Source organism: Ranitomeya imitator, chromosome 3 (genome assembly GCF_032444005.1).
Source record: "Ranitomeya imitator isolate aRanImi1 chromosome 3, aRanImi1.pri, whole genome shotgun sequence".
Lineage (NCBI taxonomy): Eukaryota > Metazoa > Chordata > Amphibia > Anura > Dendrobatidae > Ranitomeya > Ranitomeya imitator.
The window spans coordinates 15351750-15371547 of NC_091284.1; the positions used below are offsets into that span (position 1 = coordinate 15351750).

Here is a 19798-nt window from a genome sequence, read left to right on the forward strand (position 1 = left end):
AGGTGGATGTGGGGGGCACATACTGTCTCCATATTAATGTCTATGGATGTAGATGAGGACAGTGAAGCCCCGGAGGTGGATGTGGGGGGCACATACTTTCTCCATATTAATGTCTATGGATGTAGATGACAGAGAAGCCCCCGGAGGAGGATGTGGGGGGCACATACTTTCTCCATATTAATGTCTATGGATGTAGATGAGGACAGTGAAGCCCCCGGAGGAGGATGTGGGGGGCACATACTTTCTCCATATTAATGTCTATGGATGTAGATGAGGACAGAGAAGCCCCCGGAGGAGGATGTGGGGGGCACATACTTTCTCCATATTATTGTCTATGGATGTAGATGACAGAGAAGCCCCCGGAGGAGGATGTGGGGGGCACATACTTTCTCCATATTAATGTCTATGGATGTAGATGAGGACAGTGAAGCCCCCGGAGGAGGATGTGGGGGGCACATACTGTCTCCATATTAATGTCTATGGATGAGGATGAGGACAGTGAAGCCCCCGGAGGAGGATGTGGGGGGCACATACTGTCTCCATATTAATGTCTATGGATGTAGATGAGGACAGAGAAGCCCCCGGAGGAGGATGTGGGGGGCACATACTGTCTCCATATTAATGTCTATGGATGTAGATGAGGACAGAGAAGCCCCCGGAGGAGGATGTGGGGGGCACATACTGTCTCCATATTAATGTCTATGGATGTAGGTGAGGACAGAGAAGCCCCCGGAGGAGGATGTGGGGGGCACATACTTTCTCCATATTAATGTCTATGGATGTAGATGGGGACAGAGAAGCCCCCGGAGGAGGATGTGGGGGGCACATACTTTCTCCATATTAATGTCTATGGATGTAGATGAGGACAGAGAAGCCCCCGGAGGAGGATCTGGGGGGCACATACTTTTCTCCATATTTTTTTTTTTAATCAGATAAATTTTTATTAAGGAAAATCAATGATAACAAATGACATCAAGCTGTTATTCACAGATAATCATATATTTTATGAACATAACTCCCCCCCCTTTTCCCTCCCTATCCCCCCCCCCTTCGAGACCCCTTTAATGCTTTCCCAAATTCCCATCCAATATTCCTTCCCCAATCCATATACCATTGTATAGTATGAACATCATCTATACCATTATGCATCATCCCCACAATTCTAATTCCATTCTATCCATGGCTGCCAAATCTTTTGAAATACATCTAGTTTATTTCTCTAAGTATAGATACTTTTTTCCAATAATATTATATGATCCGCCTGCGTAAGAAAGTCTCGTCTAGTCGGAGGCTCCTCCCTGATCCAGAACCGAGCTATCAATGTCCTTGCTATGAATAACAGTCTAGCAATCGCCAGTTTAACCATAGAGACCACTGCTAATTCTTCCACATAACCGAATATACAGACCAAAGGGTCTCTGGGAATGACGCACCTATATATCAATTCAATCCGACTCAATACAACTGTTCAGAAGGCGGACAGTCTAGGGCAGGGGTGGGCAATTAATTTTGCCATGGGGCCGCATGAGAAAGTGGGATGGTTTTAGAGGGCCGAACTAATATAACTACCGTATTTTCGGACTATAAGACGCACCGGACCATAAGGCGCACCCCAAATTTGGGGTGAAAATTGCAGAAAAAAAGATTTTTTTATAAGATGGGGGTCCGTCTTATTGTCCGAATTTACACTATCTTACGGTAAGATTCTTACCTGAGGGCTGGCGGTGGCAGAGCAGGGTCACAGGAGGCATGGTGTCGGCAGAGGTGGGGTGATGTGGTGTGGCGTGCACCTGAGCAGGGTCCTTTCCTGCTTAGGCGGGCGACGCCACGGCCTGGTGTCTATGGGGGGGTTGCAGCAGTGGTGTGGCAGCGGCAGAGGTGCGGTATGGCGTGCGCAGGGTCCCTTCCACCGGTGATGTGACGCAGCGGCCCGGAATGTAATGTGAGCAGCAGAGCCGGGTTGAATATCAGTGGCGGCTGCCATTTTCCCGAGGCCGCGCGTGCGCAGATGGAGTGCTCTGCTTCACGGGGCTTCAGGAAAATGGCCGCGGGAGGCCGCGCATGCGCAGATGGAGATCGCGGTGGCCATTTTCCTGAAGCCGAGATCTAAATCTGCAAACTCGGCTTCAGGAAAATGGCCGCCACGATCTCCATCTGCGCACGCGCAGCCTTCAGCGGCCATTTTCCTGAAGCCCTTTGAAGTAGAGCACTCCATCTGCGCACGCGCGGCTTCGGGAAGATGGCCGCCACCACCGATAAACAGGTAATCAACCTGGCTTTCACTCCAGCCGCCAGCGGTCCTCCTCAGAAGCGGCTGGTGGCTGGCCGAGCGGTGCCGGGGGTGGCTGTCAGAAGTGACAGCTAGCTGGCGGGCCGCTTAAAATCATCAGGCGGGCCGGATGCGGCCCGCGGGCCGCATCTTGCCCAGGTCTGGTCTAGGGCAATGCCACAGCATGTGTAACATGTCTGCCTGTTCCTGCGAACATCGTGGACACTCGGAATCAGACCTCAAACCCATCTTGAACAGTCTATCGGGAGTTCTGTAGGCTCTATGAATCACATATAATTGAGACATCCTCCCAGGTTCGCTCATAGAGATCTTATTCACATATTCTACAATAGATTCCCATCTATCATCATTTATCTCTCCCAGTTCAGCTTCTTCCCATTTCACTCTAGACTTGATGGGATGTTTGGCTAGAAAGGTGAATAATAAATCTCTATACACTTCTGAAATTGCCCCCCTTGTCCCGCTGTTCTCCAAAATGGAAGCCAGCGTGATATCAATCTGGATCTCAATAAGTTTTCTCCGACATTGCGACCGATACGCATGCTGGATTCTTTTATAATGATATAAATTTACATGTGATAACTGGAATTCTGTTTGTAACTCCACAAATGACTTAAGTCCCCCTTGACCCATTAGCTGACCCATCTTTCTAATTCCTGCCTCTCTCCACGGCCCATATCCTTCCATTTGCTTAAATTCTTGTAAGTTTATATTATCCCATATAGGAGAGTATTTGGTAAGGCCCGTGACCCCCCTAATCTGTTTAACTTTTTCCCATACCTTATGAATTAGGAGAACAGTAGGAAACCGAAAACCCAGTTTCAAAAATTGCCCCCCTTCCAAACTCTCACCCAGAGGCCATTTTCCATCAAATATCTCAAACTACTGGGCGATTGCCCCTTTCCCATCTCCTCCCCCCATCCTCCAATATGCTGGCATTGTGCTGATAAAAAATATACCCAAGGGTTAGGGAGCGCCAAGCCCCCTTCCGCCTTTGGCCTCTGCAAACTTTCTTGTTTAAACCTTGGGGTTCCCCCCCCCATATTAGTTCGCCAAACAGCGATTTAATTTTATGGAACCTACTCTGCGGAATCCAAATTGGAGAATTATGCAGCACATATAACAACTGCGGCATCACAATCATCTTCAAAAGGTTCACTCTTCCAATTACAGAGAGATGGAGTTTGTTCCACGCTGAAATTTTGGTACGTATTTTTTGTAGCAGAGGGCTTAGATTAAGTTCTTCAAACCTCGTCAGAGGAAGGGTGATTAGTATCCCCAAATATTTAAATTTCGAAACTACCTTCAATTTTGCTGACATTTCCACCTCCTCAGTACCCCTTTCTACCTCATCAATGGGCATAATGCACGATTTGTCACAATTTATTTTGAGTCCAGAGAATTCCCCAAATTCCTCAATTAATGCCACCGCGTTATCCAGATTCTCCCCTGAGTCCCCCAAAAATAACAAAATATCGTCAGCATACAGAAACACCTTCTCCTCCTTCATTCCATAGACAAATCCTTTTATCTCTCGTGCCTCCCTTATTTTAGCAGCCAAGGGTTCCACAGCTAGGGCAAATAGCAACGGAGACCATGGGCACCCCTGCCTTGTACCCCTATACTTTTCTCCATATTAATGTCTATGGATGTAGATGAGGACAGTGAAGCCCCCGGAGGAGGATGTGGGGGGCACATACTGTCTCCATATTAATGTCTATGGATGTAGATGAGGACAGTGAAGCCCCCGGAGGAGGATGTGGGGGGCACATACTTTCTCCATATTAATGTCTATGGATGTAGATGAGGATAGAGAAGCCCCCGGAGGAGGATGTGGGGGGCACATACTTTCTCCATATTAATGTCTATGGATGTAGATGAGGACAGAGAAGCCCCCGGAGGAGGATGTGGGGGGCACATACTGTCTCCATATTAATGTCTATGGATGTAGATGAGGACAGAGAAGCCCCCGGAGGAGGATGTGGGGGGCACATACTTTTCTCCACATTAATGTCTATGGATGTAGATGAGGACAGTGAAGCCCCCGGAGGAGGATGTGGGGGGCACATACTTTCTCCATATTAATGTCTATGGATGTAGATGAGGACAGTGAAGCCCTCGGAGGAGGATGTGGGGGGCACATACTTTCTCCATATTAATGTCTATGGATGTAGATGAGGACAGAGAAGCCCCCGGAGGAGGATGTGGGGGGCACATACTTTCTCCATATTAATGTCTATGGATGTAGATGAGGACAGTGAAGCCCCCGGAGGAGGATGTGGGGGGCACATACTTTCTCCATATTAATGTCTATGGATGTAGATGAGGATAGAGAAGCCCCCGGAGGAGGATGTGGGGGGCACATACTTTCTCCATATTAATGTCTATGGATGTAGATGAGGACAGAGAAGCCCCCGGAGGAGGATGTGGGGGGCACATACTGTCTCCATATTAATGTCTATGGATGTAGATGAGGACAGAGAAGCCCCCGGAGGAGGATGTGGGGGGCACATACTTTTCTCCACATTAATGTCTATGGATGTAGATGAGGACAGTGAAGCCCCCGGAGGAGGATGTGGGGGGCACATACTTTCTCCATATTAATGTCTATGGATGTAGATGAGGACAGAGAAGCCCTCGGAGGAGGATGTGGGGGGCACATACTTTCTCCATATTAATGTCTATGGATGTAGATGAGGACAGAGAAGCCCCCGGAGGTGGATGTGGGGGGCACATACTGTCTCCATATTAATGTCTATGGATGTAGATGAGGACAGTGAAGCCCCCGGAGGAGGATGTGGGGGGCACATACTTTCTCCATATTAATGTCTATGGATGTAGATGAGGATAGAGAAGCCCCCGGAGGAGGATGTGGGGGGCACATACTTTCTCCATATTAATGTCTATGGATGTAGATGAGGACAGAGAAGCCCCCGGAGGTGGATGTGGGGGGCACATACTTTCTCCATATTAATGTCTATGGATGTAGATGAGGACAGTGAAGCCCCCGGAGGAGGATGTGGGGGGCACATACTTTCTCCATATTAATGTCTATGGATGTAGATGAGGATAGAGAAGCCCCCGGAGGAGGATGTGGGGGGCACATACTTTCTCCATATTAATGTCTATGGATGTAGATGAGGACAGTGAAGCCCCCGGAGGTGGATGTGGGGGGCACATACTTTTCTCCACATTAATGTCTATGGATGTAGATGAGGACAGTGAAGCCCCCGGAGGAGGATGTGGGGGGCACATACTTTCTCCATATTAATGTCTATGGATATAGATGAGGACAGAGAAGCCCCCGGAGGAGGATGTGGGGGGCACATACTTTTCTCCATATTAATGTCTATGGATGTAGATGAGGACAGTGAAGCCCCCGGAGGAGGATGTGGGGGGGCACATACTGTCTCCATATTAATGTCTATGGATGTAGATGAGGACAGAGAAGCCCCCGGAGGAGGATGTGGGGGGCACATACTTTCTCCATATTAATGTCTATGAATGTAGATGAGGACAGAGAAGCCCCCGGAGGTGGATGTGGCGGGCACATACTTTCTCCATATTAATGTCTATGGATGTAGATGAGGACAGTGAAGCCCCCGGAGGAGGATGTGGGGGGCACATACTTTCTCCATATTAATGTCTATGGATGTAGATGAGGACAGAGAAGCCCCCGGAGGTGGATGTGGGGGGCACATACTGTCTCCATATTAATGTCTATGGATGTAGATGAGGACAGTGAAGCCCCCGGAGGAGGATGTGGGGGGCACATACTTTCTCCATATTAATGTCTATGGATGTAGATGAGGACAGTGAAGCCCCCGGAGGAGGATGTGGGGGGGCACATACTTTTCTCCACATTAATGTCTATGGATGTAGATGAGGACAGTGAAGCCCCCGGAGGTGGATGTGGGGGGCACATACTTTCTCCATATTAATGTCTATGGATGTAGATGAGGACAGAGAAGCCCCCGGAGGAGGATGTGGGGGGCACATACTTTCTCCATATTAATGTCTATGGATGTAGATGAGGACAGTGAAGCCCCCGGAGGAGGATGTGGGGGGCACATACTTTCTCCATATTAATGTCTATGGATGTAGATGAGGACAGAGAAGCCCCCGGAGGAGGATGTGGGGGGCACATATTTTCTCCATATTAATGTCTATGGACGTAGATGAGGACAGGGAAGCCCCCGGAGGTGGATGTGGGGGGCACATACTTTCTCCATATTAATGTCTATGGATGTAGATGAGGACAGTGAAGCCCCCGGAGGTGGATGTGGGGGGCACATACTTTCTCCATATTAATGTCTATGGATGTAGATGAGGACAGAGAAGCCCCCGGAGGAGGATGTGGGGGGCACATACTGTCTCCATATTAATGTCTATGGATGTAGATGAGGACAGTGAAGCCCCCGGAGGTGGATGTGGGGGGCACATACTTTCTCCATATTAATGTCTATGGATGTAGATGAGGACAGTGAAGCCCCCGGAGGAGGATGTGGGGGGCACATACTTTCTCCATATTAATGTCTATGGATGTAGATGAGGACAGTGAAGCCCCCGGAGGTGGATGTGGGGGGCACATACTTTCTCCATATTAATGTCTATGGATGTAGATGAGGACAGAGAAGCCCCCGGAGGTGGATGTGGGGGGCACATACTTTCTCCATATTAATGTCTATGGATGTAGATGAGGACAGAGAAGCCCCCGGAGGAGGATGTGGGGGGCACATACTTTCTCCATATTAATGTCTATGGATGTAGATGAGGACAGTGAAGCCCCCGGAGGTGGATGTGGGGGGCACATACTTTCTCCATATTAATGTCTATGGATGTAGATGAGGACAGTGAAGCCCCCGGAGGAGGATGTGGGGGGCACATACTTTCTCCATATTAATGTCTATGGATGTAGATGAGGACAGTGAAGCCCCCGGAGGTGGATGTGGGGGGCACATACTTTCTCCATATTAATGTCTATGGATGTAGATGAGTACAGAGAAGCCCCCGGAGGTGGATGTGGGGGGCACATACTTTCTCCATATTAATGTCCTGCAGATGAGGACAGTAAAGGCCCCGGAGGTGGATGTGGGGGGCACATACTTTCTCCATATAATTGATATATACACACACAATACTGCCACTGTTCCACCTGAATAGACCACAGATACTGACTGGACGGCCATTTACTTCCTCGCTGCTGGCTCTCAGTAGTGCCGCCTCAGGCTTTTGAGAAATATTCAGCATAGAGATAAATGACTTATTGGCGCAAGCACTGGGTGGATTCGTCTACAGCCTCGTGTCTCTGGTAGTACAGGTCTGGTGTGTGGCGTCACCCGTCCTCACCTTCCAGAGAGCGATCTCACGGTCCATCTCCTCCTGCCTCTGCTCGGACTTCATCTTCAGCTCCTCCAGGCCGGTGTTCACAGACAGGGTCTGCAGAGCCTCCAGGTCCACCAGACGGCCGAACTTCATCATCATCTGCTGGCGGCACTGCTCCTCCAGACCTGGATACAGTATACATAAGTGTGATGGCTCAGCGGTGGGCTCCCGGGTCACCCGTGTTCCCCACTTGGCGGAGGCTATGGATGATGGACGCCAGCTCACTCACTCTCAATCTTGGTCTCCATCTCCTTCTTCTCTCGGATCAGCTGCTTGTGCTGCTCCTTGGCCTTTTTGTACAGTTCTCGCTGCTCCACCTTCTCCGTCTGGAGCTCCCGGATCCGGAGCTGCAGAGCCTCTAAGTAATGGTTGGTGAAGACCAGGACCTGCGACAAGTCACTGGGAATCTCTCCATTTATGATGTAATCCACCTGCAGAAGGTAAAGCACATGGTATCCTGAGCATCGCTAGATAAGAGGAGAACGGAAAGCAAACTGTGCTCCCGACTGCCCAACACTAAAGAATAATAATATAGTGTAGTGTCCGGCAGGTATGTGTAGTGTAATCTCCAGCAGGTACGTGTAGTGTAATCTCCAGCAGGTATGTGTAGTGTAATCTCCAGCAGGTACGTGTAGTGTAATCTCCAGCAGGTATGTGTAGTGTAGTGTCCAGCAGGTATGTGTAGTGTAATCTCCAGCAGGGACGTGTAGTGTAGTGTCCACTAGGGACGTGTAGTGTAGTGTCCAGCAGGTATGTGTAGTGTAATCTCCAGCAAGTATGTGTAGTGTAATCTCCAGCAAGTATGTGTAGTGTAATCTCCAGCAGGGACGTGTAGTGTAATCTCCAGCAAGTATGTGTAGTGTAATCTCCAGCAGGGACGTGTAGTGTAGTGTCCACTAGGGACGTGTAGTGTAGTGTCCAGCAGGTATGTGTAGTGTAATCTCCAGCAAGTATGTGTAGTGTAATCTCCAGCAAGTATGTGTAGTGTAATCTCCAGCAGGGACGTGTAGTGTAATCTCCAGCAAGTATGTGTAGTGTAATCTCCAGCAGGGACGTGTAGTGTAGTGTCCAGCAGGGACGTGTAGTGTAGTGTAGTGTCCAGTAGGGATGTGTAGTGTAGTGTAGTGTCCAGTAGGGATGTGTAGTGTAGTGTAGTGTCCAGTAGGGATGTGTAGTGTAGTATAGTGTCCAGCAGGGACGTGTAGTGTAGTGTCCAGCAGGGACGTGTAGTGTAGTGTCCAGCAGGGACGTGTAGTGTAGTGTAGTGTCCAGTAGGGATGTGTAGTGTAGTGTAGTGTCCAGTAGGGATGTGTAGTGTAGTATAGTGTCCAACCAAGCAAAAGAAAAAAGATGATTCACGGCCAGAATATTAGCAAAAAATGTATAAACTTTATTTATATAAAAGATACACAAGTGCATGGGAAGTGATATAAAAACATGGCGCCACAAAGCTGGGCGCTGCAGAAAAAGCAACCGGAGGCACGTACGCAGAGAAGACCATCCACATAATATACTACTCATATACTGCTTATCATAATAGAAGCCAAAATTTCACTAAATCAGGAGAAACTTAATCCATAACAATAATATATACGGCTATACGTGGCAAAAAAGCCATTGAAGTGGGAGAACAGATTACCAGTGGTGATACCTACAGGCTACAGTCACAGAGATACTAATGAAAAGTGCAGAGTAAGAATATAAATATAATGAGACCTAGCACTGCCTATCGGTACAATAATAGTTAAATCAATGATACCACCGATAGCAAGTATCACCGAATAATACCCACCGCAATGTGGACTGGAGTTCCTGGGGACGTGCTAGTGTCCAGTAGGGAAGTGTAGTGTAGTGTCTAGTAGGGACGTGTAGTGTAGTGTCTAGTAGGGACGTGTAGTGTAGTGTCCAGTAGGGACGTGTAGTGTAGTGTCCAGTAGGGACGTGTAGTGTAGTGTCTAGTAGGGACGTGTAGTGTAGTGTCCAGTAGGGACGTGTAGTGTAGTGTCCAGTAGGGACGTGTAGTGTAGTGTAGTGTAGTGTGATGTGTAGTGCCGTCCGTACCTGGTGAAGCTTTAGCGGGACCACCACGTACAACTCGTTGAGCTTCTGCTGCTTCTCGCGCTGGAACACTTCCAGCTCGGCCTCCGCCGTCTTCAGGGTCACTTCCACAAACTTAACCTGTCAGCGTCAGAAGTAAGCAGATGTAAAATCCATCACAGGTACACGACGTCCCCATGGGGGCTATGTCTGCGTCCCCTGCAGGCGATCAGTGATTGGACAGATGTTCTAAAATAGCAGGCAGCAGAGGTCCCCGACCGCAGGACTTCTCATATCCTTACACATGATGTCTGACAGTGTATATTTCACCACACAACACATTATATAGCATTGTGACACAATCCTACAGACATATCATACATACATCATATCTTGCAGGTTTTTTTTAATCTGCTGGAGATCTATCAGTTTTCTGAAAACTGATTGGCAACTTTCTGTGTACACTGTGCATAGGCAGAAAGCTCCATCTGCTCCTCCTCCCTGTCTTCCTCCTCATTCCCCTCCTCACCCCATCCATGTAGGAGAGACAGGACGAAGCTTGTGCAGCTACTAGCCTCAGTTGCGCTAGCTCCTGTTCCTCCTCCTCAGCCTCCACCTCCTCATTGTTACCCAATCCTTGCTGAGCAGATGAGGTGAGGCTGGGTTGGCTACAAGCTCTCTGTGTTATGTCTTCCTCCTTCTCCACCTGGTCCGCATGCAAAGCTTCATGTTTAATTGTGAGCAGCGACTGTTTAAGTAGGCACAAAAGCGGGATAGCTGCACTGACTATGGCGTCATTGCCGCCCACCATCTTTGTGGAGTCCTCAAACTCTTGGAGAACAGCACAGACATCAATGCCCACTCTTCAGTTGTTATGTGCGGAGGCTGACCAGATGGGCGTGTTGCAGCTGGTACTCAACCACTGACCTCTTCTGCTCACAAATCCTTGCCAGCATGTGCAGTGTGGAGTTCCAGAGTGTGGTTATGTTGCACACCAGTCGGTGAGCTGGCGCTTGCAAGCACTGCGGCAGCACTGCCAGAGATCGGCGGCAGATGTAGCCGACTTGCAGAAATGGGTGCTGACATGATGTACCTTGATCAGAATCTGGGTAGGTTTTCAGAAACCACTGAACTACCAAGTTGAGCACGTGGGCCAGGCATGGTATGTGTGCGAGTTTGCCAAGCTTCACAGCCGCCACCAGGTTACGGCCATTACCACATATGACCATGCCTGGTTGGAGGTTCAGCGGCAAGAGCCACAGATCTGTCTGGTCTGATATTCCTTTCAATAACTCAGCCGCGGTGTGCGGTTCCCTCCTAGACAAATTATCTTCAGCAGAGTCTGTTGCCGCTTCGCTGAGGCAGTGCTGCAGAGCTTCCAGCTGATGTGCACGACGTGCTCTGAGATAGCACATCGGAGATACAGGAGGAGAATGAGCAGGAAGGGGTGCAAGAACTGATGTAGCAGGTGGAGGAAACCCTGATAGAAGTAGGGCCACCAATCCTCAGCATCGGTAGAACATGTGCCGTGCCAGGGTGGGACTCAGCCTCAGCCTCCAAACTGTTCACCCACTATGCTGTCAAGGAAATGTAGCGCCCCTGGCCAAAAGCGCTTGTTCACATGTCGGTCGTAAAGTGGACAATACCAGTAACCGCATTGATAAGGGCACGGGTGATGTTTCTGGACACGTGCTGGTACAAGGCGGGAACTCCAACTCCTTCAGCCACATTGGTCTCAGTCTCCTTCCCGGAAGTCACCTTCTCCCCCCAGAATAGGCTAAGTCTACCTTCCGGAAGTTACCTTCTTGGCCAGGGAGTCACATTCCTTCTTCAGACTATCCGTCACCTTCTTCTCCTCCACCAGGGCCTCCTCTATATCCAGTCTCTTCTCTCTAAGTTGTAGGACGTTGTCAAACAATTCTGGGTCACAGTCTGAAGGAGAAACAATTGTAAAGTATATTACACATAACTCCTCACTTGGAAAAACTTAAAGGGATGGTCCAATTTTGTTTACATATAGCTTAAAGGGATCGTCAGGTTTCTGATATAACTGTCATGGATCCCACCGTGCTGCCACTAATTTGTCACGCACCCGCTCTCAGCACGCGACTTAGGATTGCGCCTGAAAGGGTTAATCTATCTCCCCTCTCTCGGTCCAGCATTCAACCACTGTCCTATGCTGTAATGGGAGCATAAATCACACACCGACCCAGGCCACACACCCGCTCATACACGATGCCACCACTCACCGAATACACGGGCGATGAGTCCCGGAAATATTACTACTACTGTCTACCACTCATAAGGCTGACACACTGTTTAAGGCTATGGATTCTTTAGAACATACAAGGTTTAACTAGTTAAAGTTTTATGCTTGAATACAAAAAATACAGTGCTTAAAATAAGAAAGGTATAAAAATATGGTAATAAAAAGACATACAAGTATGCAAAACAGTTACAAAAATAAGCAGGAGAAAACTTACAGAAATAGCTAACTTTGTAGTCTGCTTTCTGCTCCCTTAGGGGGGGGATGAATATGAACTGGAACACATCAGCTTGGCTCCCCCTAAATCTGTGAACAGCTTTGTATGCATACAAGCCTAATTTATAGAGTTAACTTGGAGGTCAGATTTCTATTACAGCCTCTCAGGTTAATATTATAATTGCTTATTTTTTATTGGACCACACCGCGCCCCCAATGAATATATTATTTTCCTCTGAACACTCTTAAGCTTCTCACAGATAGCTAGTGTCAGGCTGTAATTGACATCTCCCTTCAAAAGAGCTAGAAGGTGTGAAATGTTTCCCCTTCTTCCTGGTTCCCAGCAAGACCCCCTGGTGAAATTGGAGACAGTAGACTGCTTGCTAAGGATACCATATGTTGTGACCCCCTGTGATACCTGCAGCCTTCAGGACAGATGTTAAATTACAGCTAGTCACACAATAAACCTATACATATTTCACTACACACATACTGTATATACCTATACATATTGCACTACAATAACTAATATCTCATTGGTGGTTTCCGGCATAAGAAACCCTAATGCTCTCTGGACTCTGGTCCATAACAGATGGCGGCCGTCCCGGCAATTTTATCCTTGACTACTTCCCTGGCTGAAGGTGCTCAGTGCATGCGCAGATCCAGGAGATCCGCTGTCTCCATCAGCACAGGGGCAACAGAGGATGCAGTCATGTTGGTCAATCATACCACTGCTGCCATTATTATCTCTTTTTTTTATATTAAAATTTTCATTGAAATTTAAAGATATAAACTACAAACAACATGAAACTACACATGTCCGATGAATGTAACAATAGGTGCCTCAATGAGTAAAATGAAAAGATGCAAAATGTACATACCTGAATAGATGACGATAGACACATAGGAGGGAGATACAGTGGGGCAAAAAATGATTTAGTCAGTCAGCAATAGTGCAAGTTCCACCACTTAAAAAGATGAGAGGCGTCTGTAATTTACATCATAGGTAGACCTCAACTATGGGAGACAAACTGAGAAAAAAAATCCAGAAAATCACATTGTCTGTTTTTTTATCATTTTTTTTGCATATTATGGTGGAAAATAAGTATTTGGTCAGAAACAAACAATCAAGATTTCTGGCTCTCACAGACCTGTAACTTCTTCTTTAAGAGTCTCCTCTTTCCTCCACTCATTACCTGTAGTAATGGCACCTGTTTAAACTTGTTATCAGTATAAAAAGACACCTGTGCACACCCTCAAACAGTCTGACTCCAAACTCCACTATGGTGAAGACCAAAGAGCTGTCAAAGGACACCAGAAACAAAATTGTAGCCCTGCACCAGGCTGGGAAGACTGAATCTGCAATAGCCAACCAGCTTGGAGTGAAGAAATCAACAGTGGGAGCAATAATTACAATATGGAAGACATACAAGACCACTGATAATCTCCCTCGATCTGGGGCTCCACGCAAAATCCCACACCGTGGGGTCAGAATGATCACAAGAACGGTGAGCAAAAATCCCAGAACCACGCGGGGGGACCTAGTGAATGAACTGCAGAGAGCTGGGACCAATGTAACAAGGCCTACCATAAGTAACACACTACGCCACCATGGACTCAGATCCTGCAGTGCCAGACGTGTCCCACTGCTTAAGCCAGTACATGTCCGGGCCCGTCTGAAGTTTGCTAGAGAGCATTTGGATGATCCAGAGGAGTTTTGGGAGAATGTCCTATGGTCTGATGAAACCAAACTGGAACTGTTTGGTAGAAACACAACTTGTCGTGTTTGGAGGAAAAAGAATACTGAGTTGCATCCATCAAACACCATACCTACTGTAAAGCATGGTGGTGGAAACATCATGCTTTGGGGCTGTTTCTCTGCAAAGGGGCCAGGACGACTGATCCGGGTACATGAAAGAATGAATGGGGCCATGTATCGTGAGATTTTGAGTGCAAACCTCCTTCCATCAGCAAGGGCATTGAAGATGAAACGTGGCTGGGTCTTTCAACATGACAATGATCCAAAGCACACCGCCAGGGCAACGAAGGAGTGGCTTCATAAGAAGCATTTCAAGGTCCTGGAGTGGCCTAGCCAGTCTCCAGATCTCAACCCTATAGAAAACCTTTGGAGGGAGTTGAAAGTCCGTGTTGCCAAGCGAAAAGCCAAAAACATCACTGCTCTAGAGGAGACCTGCATGGAGGAATGGGCCAACATACCAACAACAGTGTGTGGCAACCTTGTGAAGACTTACAGAAAACGTTTGACCTCTGTCATTGCCAACAAAGGATATATTACAAAGTATTGAGATGAAATTTTGTTTCTGACCAAATACTTATTTTCCACCATAATATGCAAATAAATTGTTAAAAAAACAGACAATGTGATTTTCTGGATTTTTTTTTTCTCAGTTTGTCTCCCATAGTTGAGGTCTACCTATGATGTAAATTACAGACGCCTCTCATCTTTTTAAGTGGTGGAACTTGCACTATTGCTGACTGACTAAATACTTTTTTGCCCCACTGTAAATGTGGAGGAAGAGAAGTGGGAAAGAACGAGGAAAAAGGTACGTAAGGGAGAGTCCTAGCGAGAAGGTTTGGACTTGAGGAGCCAGAAAAAGTATAGAATGAATGGTCTGGATCATGAATACCGTAACTAAAAATAAAATGAGTAATGAAATAGAAAAGACGGACCTGGGAAAAATGCAAGGGACGGTGCATGCGCTATGTCAAGCCCTGCCAGTAGGACCATATAGTAGCGGTAGTCATCATTTCAAGTTGAGTCTGGGCGATAAAAGTTTCCATACGGTGGGACATTTCTAGTTCAGCAGGGATTGCCTAACAGATCTTATCCAAGCACTCATCACTACTTACAACTTGTTTCTTGTGACTTAGATGCAATTACTGATACATGGGAAAGGTAAAAACATTTAGGCCACTGATCCTGTGTAAACATTTGGTGTAGTTCTCTTTCCCAGGCCTTGCAGAAGGAAGGGAGTAGAGACGTGTCTGGTTCTAGTAATCATCTATAGATGGTTGTAATGGCTGCAGATCAGCAGAGGAGACAAGGGACGGTCATGTTCGGGCCTTTCACTCAGAGAGGAATACAAATGTTTGAGTTGGATATATTGGAGTCTATGACGAGTCAATAGTTTCCCAGGATAGTGAGGAGAGGATGGAGTTCATCATCTGGAGCTGTGGTGTAGACGTAGGGATGACCTCCTGGAGCCTCCTAGTAGGCGTGTGCCGAGAACCCTGGAGGGAAGCCGGCATCATCAGCTGTGGGCAGTAAAGGTCACTACCCTTCACTAATGGTCAATACATTGTTATTAACCCCTTCACCCTGTGGCGATTTTCTGTTTTTGAGTTTTTTGCTCCCCTTCTTCCTTCTTTTTTTTCAATATGGCCATGTGAGAGCTTGTTTTTTTGCGTGACGAGTTGTACTTTTGAACCACACCATTGGTTTTACCATATCGTGTGCTGGAAAACGAGAAAAAAAAATTGCAAGTGCAGTGAAATTGCAAAAAAAAAGTGCAATTCGACAATTGCTTTTTGGGTTTGTTTTTTACCATGTTCACTAAATGCTAAAACTGACCTGCCATTGTGATTCTCCACATCATTACGAGTTTGCAGACACCAAACATGTCTAGGTTCCTTTTTATTTAAGTGGTTAAAAAAAATCCAACGTTTGTAAAAAAAATTAAAAAAAAGTTTAAAAATGAGCCATTTTCCAAGACCTGAGGCGTCTCCATTTTTTAAAAATCCGAGGTTGGGTAAAGGCTTATGTTTTGTGTGCCAAGCTGACATTTTTACTGATACTATTTTGGGGTAGATACGATGTTTTGATCACCTGTTATTGCATTCTATTGCAATGTTGCGGTGACAAAAAAAATTCTGATGTTTTGATTTTTTTTCTCATTACGCCGTTTACTGATTGGATTAATTATTTTTATATTTTGACAGGTCAGGAGATTCTGAACGTGGTGATACCAAATACAGGAGCTTCTCAAAAAAATGTGAATATCATCAAAAAGTTAATTTATTTCAGTTCTTCAATACAAAAAGTGAATCTCCTACATTCTATAGTCATTACACACAGTGATCTATTTCATGGGTTTATTTCTGTTAATGTTGATGATTATGGCTTACAGCCAATGAAAACCCAAAAGTCATTATCTCAGTAAATTTGAATACTTTATAACACCAGCTTGAAAAATGACTTGAAAATTTGAAATGTTCCCTACTGAAATGTATGTTCAGTTCAGGAAAACATACTCAGAAGGGAGGTAAGAACATTTCTAAAACAATCCACAGCGAGGAGATTGGAACAAAACAAAATCCTCTAAACTGCATGCTCGCAAACGCCAGAAGCCTGACAAACAAGATGGAAGAACTAGAAGCAGAAATATCTACAGGTAACTTTGACATAGTGGGAATAACCGAGACATGGTTAGATGAAAGCTATGACTGGGCAGTTAACTTACAGGGTTACAGTCTGTTTAGAAAGGATCGTAAAAATCGGAGAGGAGGAGGGGTTTGTCTCTATGTAAAGTCTTGTCTAAAGTCCACTTTAAGGGAGGATATTAGCGAAGGGAATGAGGATGTCGAGTCCATATGGGTCGAAATTCATGGAGGGAAAAATGGTAACAAAATTCTCATTGGGGTCTGTTACAAACCCCCAAATATAGCAGAAACCATGGAAAGTCTACTTCTAAAGCAGATAGATGAAGCTGCAACCCATAATGAGGTCCTGGTTATGGGGGACTTTAACTACCCGGATATTAACTGGGAAACAGAAACCTGTGAAACCCATAAAGGCAACAGGTTTCTGCTAATAACCAAGAAAAATTATCTTTCACAATTGGTGCAGAATCCAACCAGAGGAGCAGCACTTTTAGACCTAATACTATCTAATAGACCTGACAGAATAACAAATCTGCAGGTGGTTGGGCATTTAGGAAATAGCGACCACAATATTGTGCAGTTTCACCTGTCTTTCACTAGGGGGACTTGTCAGGGAGTCACAAAAACACTGAACATTAGGAAGGCAAAGTTTGAACAGCTTAGAGATGCCCTTAATCTGGTAGACTGGGACAATATCCTCAGAAATAAGAATACAGATAATAAATGGGAAATGTTTAAGAACATCCTAAATAGGCAGTGTAAGCGGTTTATACCTTGTGGGAATAAAAGGACTAGAAATAGGAAAAACCCAATGTGGCTAAACAAAGAAGTAAGACAGGCAATTAACAGTAAAAAGAAAGCATTTGCACTACTAAAGCAGGGTGGCACCATTGAAGCTCTAAAAAACTATAGGGAGAAAAATACTTTATCTAAAAAACTAATTAAAGCTGCCAAAAAGGAAACAGAGAAGCACATTGCTAAGGAGAGTAAAACTAATCCCAAACTGTTCTTCAACTATATCAATAGTAAAAGAATAAAAACTGAAAATGTAGGCCCCTTAAAAAAATAGTGAGGAAAGAATGGTTGTAGATGACGAGGAAAAAGCTAACATATTAAACACCTTCTTCTCCACGGTATTCACGGTGGAAAATGAAATGCTAGGTGAAATCCCAAGAAACAATGAAAACCCTATATTAAGGGTCACCAATCTAACCCAAGAAGAGGTGCGAAACCGGCTAAATAAGATTAAAATAGATAAATCTCCGGGTCCGGATGGCATACACCCACGAGTACTAAGAGAACTAAGTAATGTAATAGATAAACCATTATTTCTTATTTTTAGGGACTCTATAGCGACGGGGTCTGTTCCGCAGGACTGGCGCATAGCAAATGTGGTGCCAATATTCAAAAAGGGCTCTAAAAGTGACCCTGGAAATTATAGGCCAGTAAGTCTAACCTCTATTGTTGGTAAAATATTTGAAGGGTTTCTGAGGGATGTTATTCTGGATTATCTCAATGAGAATAACTGTTTAACTCCATATCAGCATGGGTTTATGAGAAATCGCTCCTGTCAAACCAATCTAATCAGTTTTTATGAAGAGGTAAGCTATAGGCTGGACCACGGTGAGTCATTGGACGTGGTATATCTCGATTTTTCCAAAGCGTTTGATACCGTGCCGCACAAGAGGTTGGTACACAAAATGAGAATGCTTGGACTGGGGGAAAATGTGTGTAAATGGGTTAGTAACTGGCTTAGTGATAGAAAGCAGAGGGTGGTTATAAATGGTATAGTCTCTAACTGGGTCGCTGTGACCAGTGGGGACCGCAGGGGTCGGTATTGGGACCTGTTCTCTTCAACATATTCATTAATGATCTGGTAGAAGGTTTACACAGTAAAATATCGATATTTGCAGATGATACAAAACTATGTAAAGCAGTTAATACAAGAGAAGATAGTATTCTGCTACAGATGGATCTGGATAAGTTGGAAACTTGGGCTGAAAGGTGGCAGATGAGGTTTAACAATGATAAATGTAAGGTTATACACATGGGAAGAAGGAATCAATATCACCATTACACACTGAACGGGAAACCACTGGGTAAATCTGACAGGGAGAAGGCCTTGGGGATCCTAGTTAATGATAAACTTACCTGGAGCAGCCAGTGCCAGGCAGCAGCTGCCAAGGCAAACAGGATCATGGGGTGCATTAAAAGAGGTCTGGATACACATGATGAGAGCATTATACTGCCTCTGTACAAATCCCTAGTTAGACCGCACATGGAGTACTGTGTCCAGTTTTGGGCACCGGTGCTCAGGAAGGATATAATGGAACTAGAGAGAGTACAAAGGAGGGCAACAAAATTAATAAAGGGGATGGGAGAACTACAATACCCAGATAGATTAGCAAAATTAGGATTATTTAGTCTAGAAAAAAGACGACTGAGGGGCGATCTAATAACCATGTATAAGTATATAAGGGGACAATACAAATATCTCGCTGAGGATCTGTTTATACCAAGGAAGGTGACGGGCACAAGGGGGCATTCATTAAGTCTGGAGGAGAGAAGGTTTTTCCACCAACATAGAAGAGGATTCTTTACTGTTAGGGCAGTGAGAATCTGGAATTGCTTGCCTGAGGAGGTGGTGATGGCGAACTCAGTCGAGGGGTTCAAGAGAGGCCTGGATGTCTTCCTGGAGCAGAACAATATTGTATCATACAATTATTAGGTTCTGTAGAAGGACGTAGATCTGGGGATTTATTATGATGGAATATAGGCTGAACTGGATGGACAAATGTCTTTTTTCGGCCTTACTAACTATGTTACTATGTTACAGTAAATACACTCAATATTTGGTCGCGGCTCCTTTTGCATCAATTACTGCACCAATGCGACGTGGCATGGAGGCGATCAGCCTGTGGCGCTGCTGAGGGGTTATGGAAGCCCAGGTTGCTTTGATATCAGCCTTCAGCTCATCTGCATTGTTGGGTCTGGTGTCTCATCTTCCTCTTAACAATACCCTGTAGATTCTCTATGGGGTTAAGGTCAGGTGAGTTTGCTGCCAATCAAGCCCAGTGATAGTGATGTTTGTACACCAGGTATTGGTACTTTTGGCCGTGTGGACAGGTGCCAAGTCCTGCTGGAGAATGACATTTCCATCTCCATAAAGCTTGCCGGCAGAGGGAAGCATGAAGGGCTCTAAA

The 19798-nt window shown here is 45.8% G+C and overlaps 1 protein-coding gene across 1 annotated transcript in view; it reads right to left on the reverse strand.

Moving 5' to 3' along the window:
• CFAP44 (cilia and flagella associated protein 44) overlaps positions 1-19798 on the reverse strand; it is a 256160-nt gene that overhangs the window by 59482 nt on the left and 176880 nt on the right. Inside the window, exons 30-33 of the mRNA XM_069760527.1 lie at positions 11514-11644; positions 9737-9853; positions 7905-8106; positions 7640-7800 (exon numbers count right to left, since the gene is read on the reverse strand). Of these exons, the coding sequence (XP_069616628.1) occupies positions 7640-7800; positions 7905-8106; positions 9737-9853; positions 11514-11644 (611 nt within the window). The remainder of the gene's footprint in view (positions 1-7639; positions 7801-7904; positions 8107-9736; positions 9854-11513; positions 11645-19798) is intronic.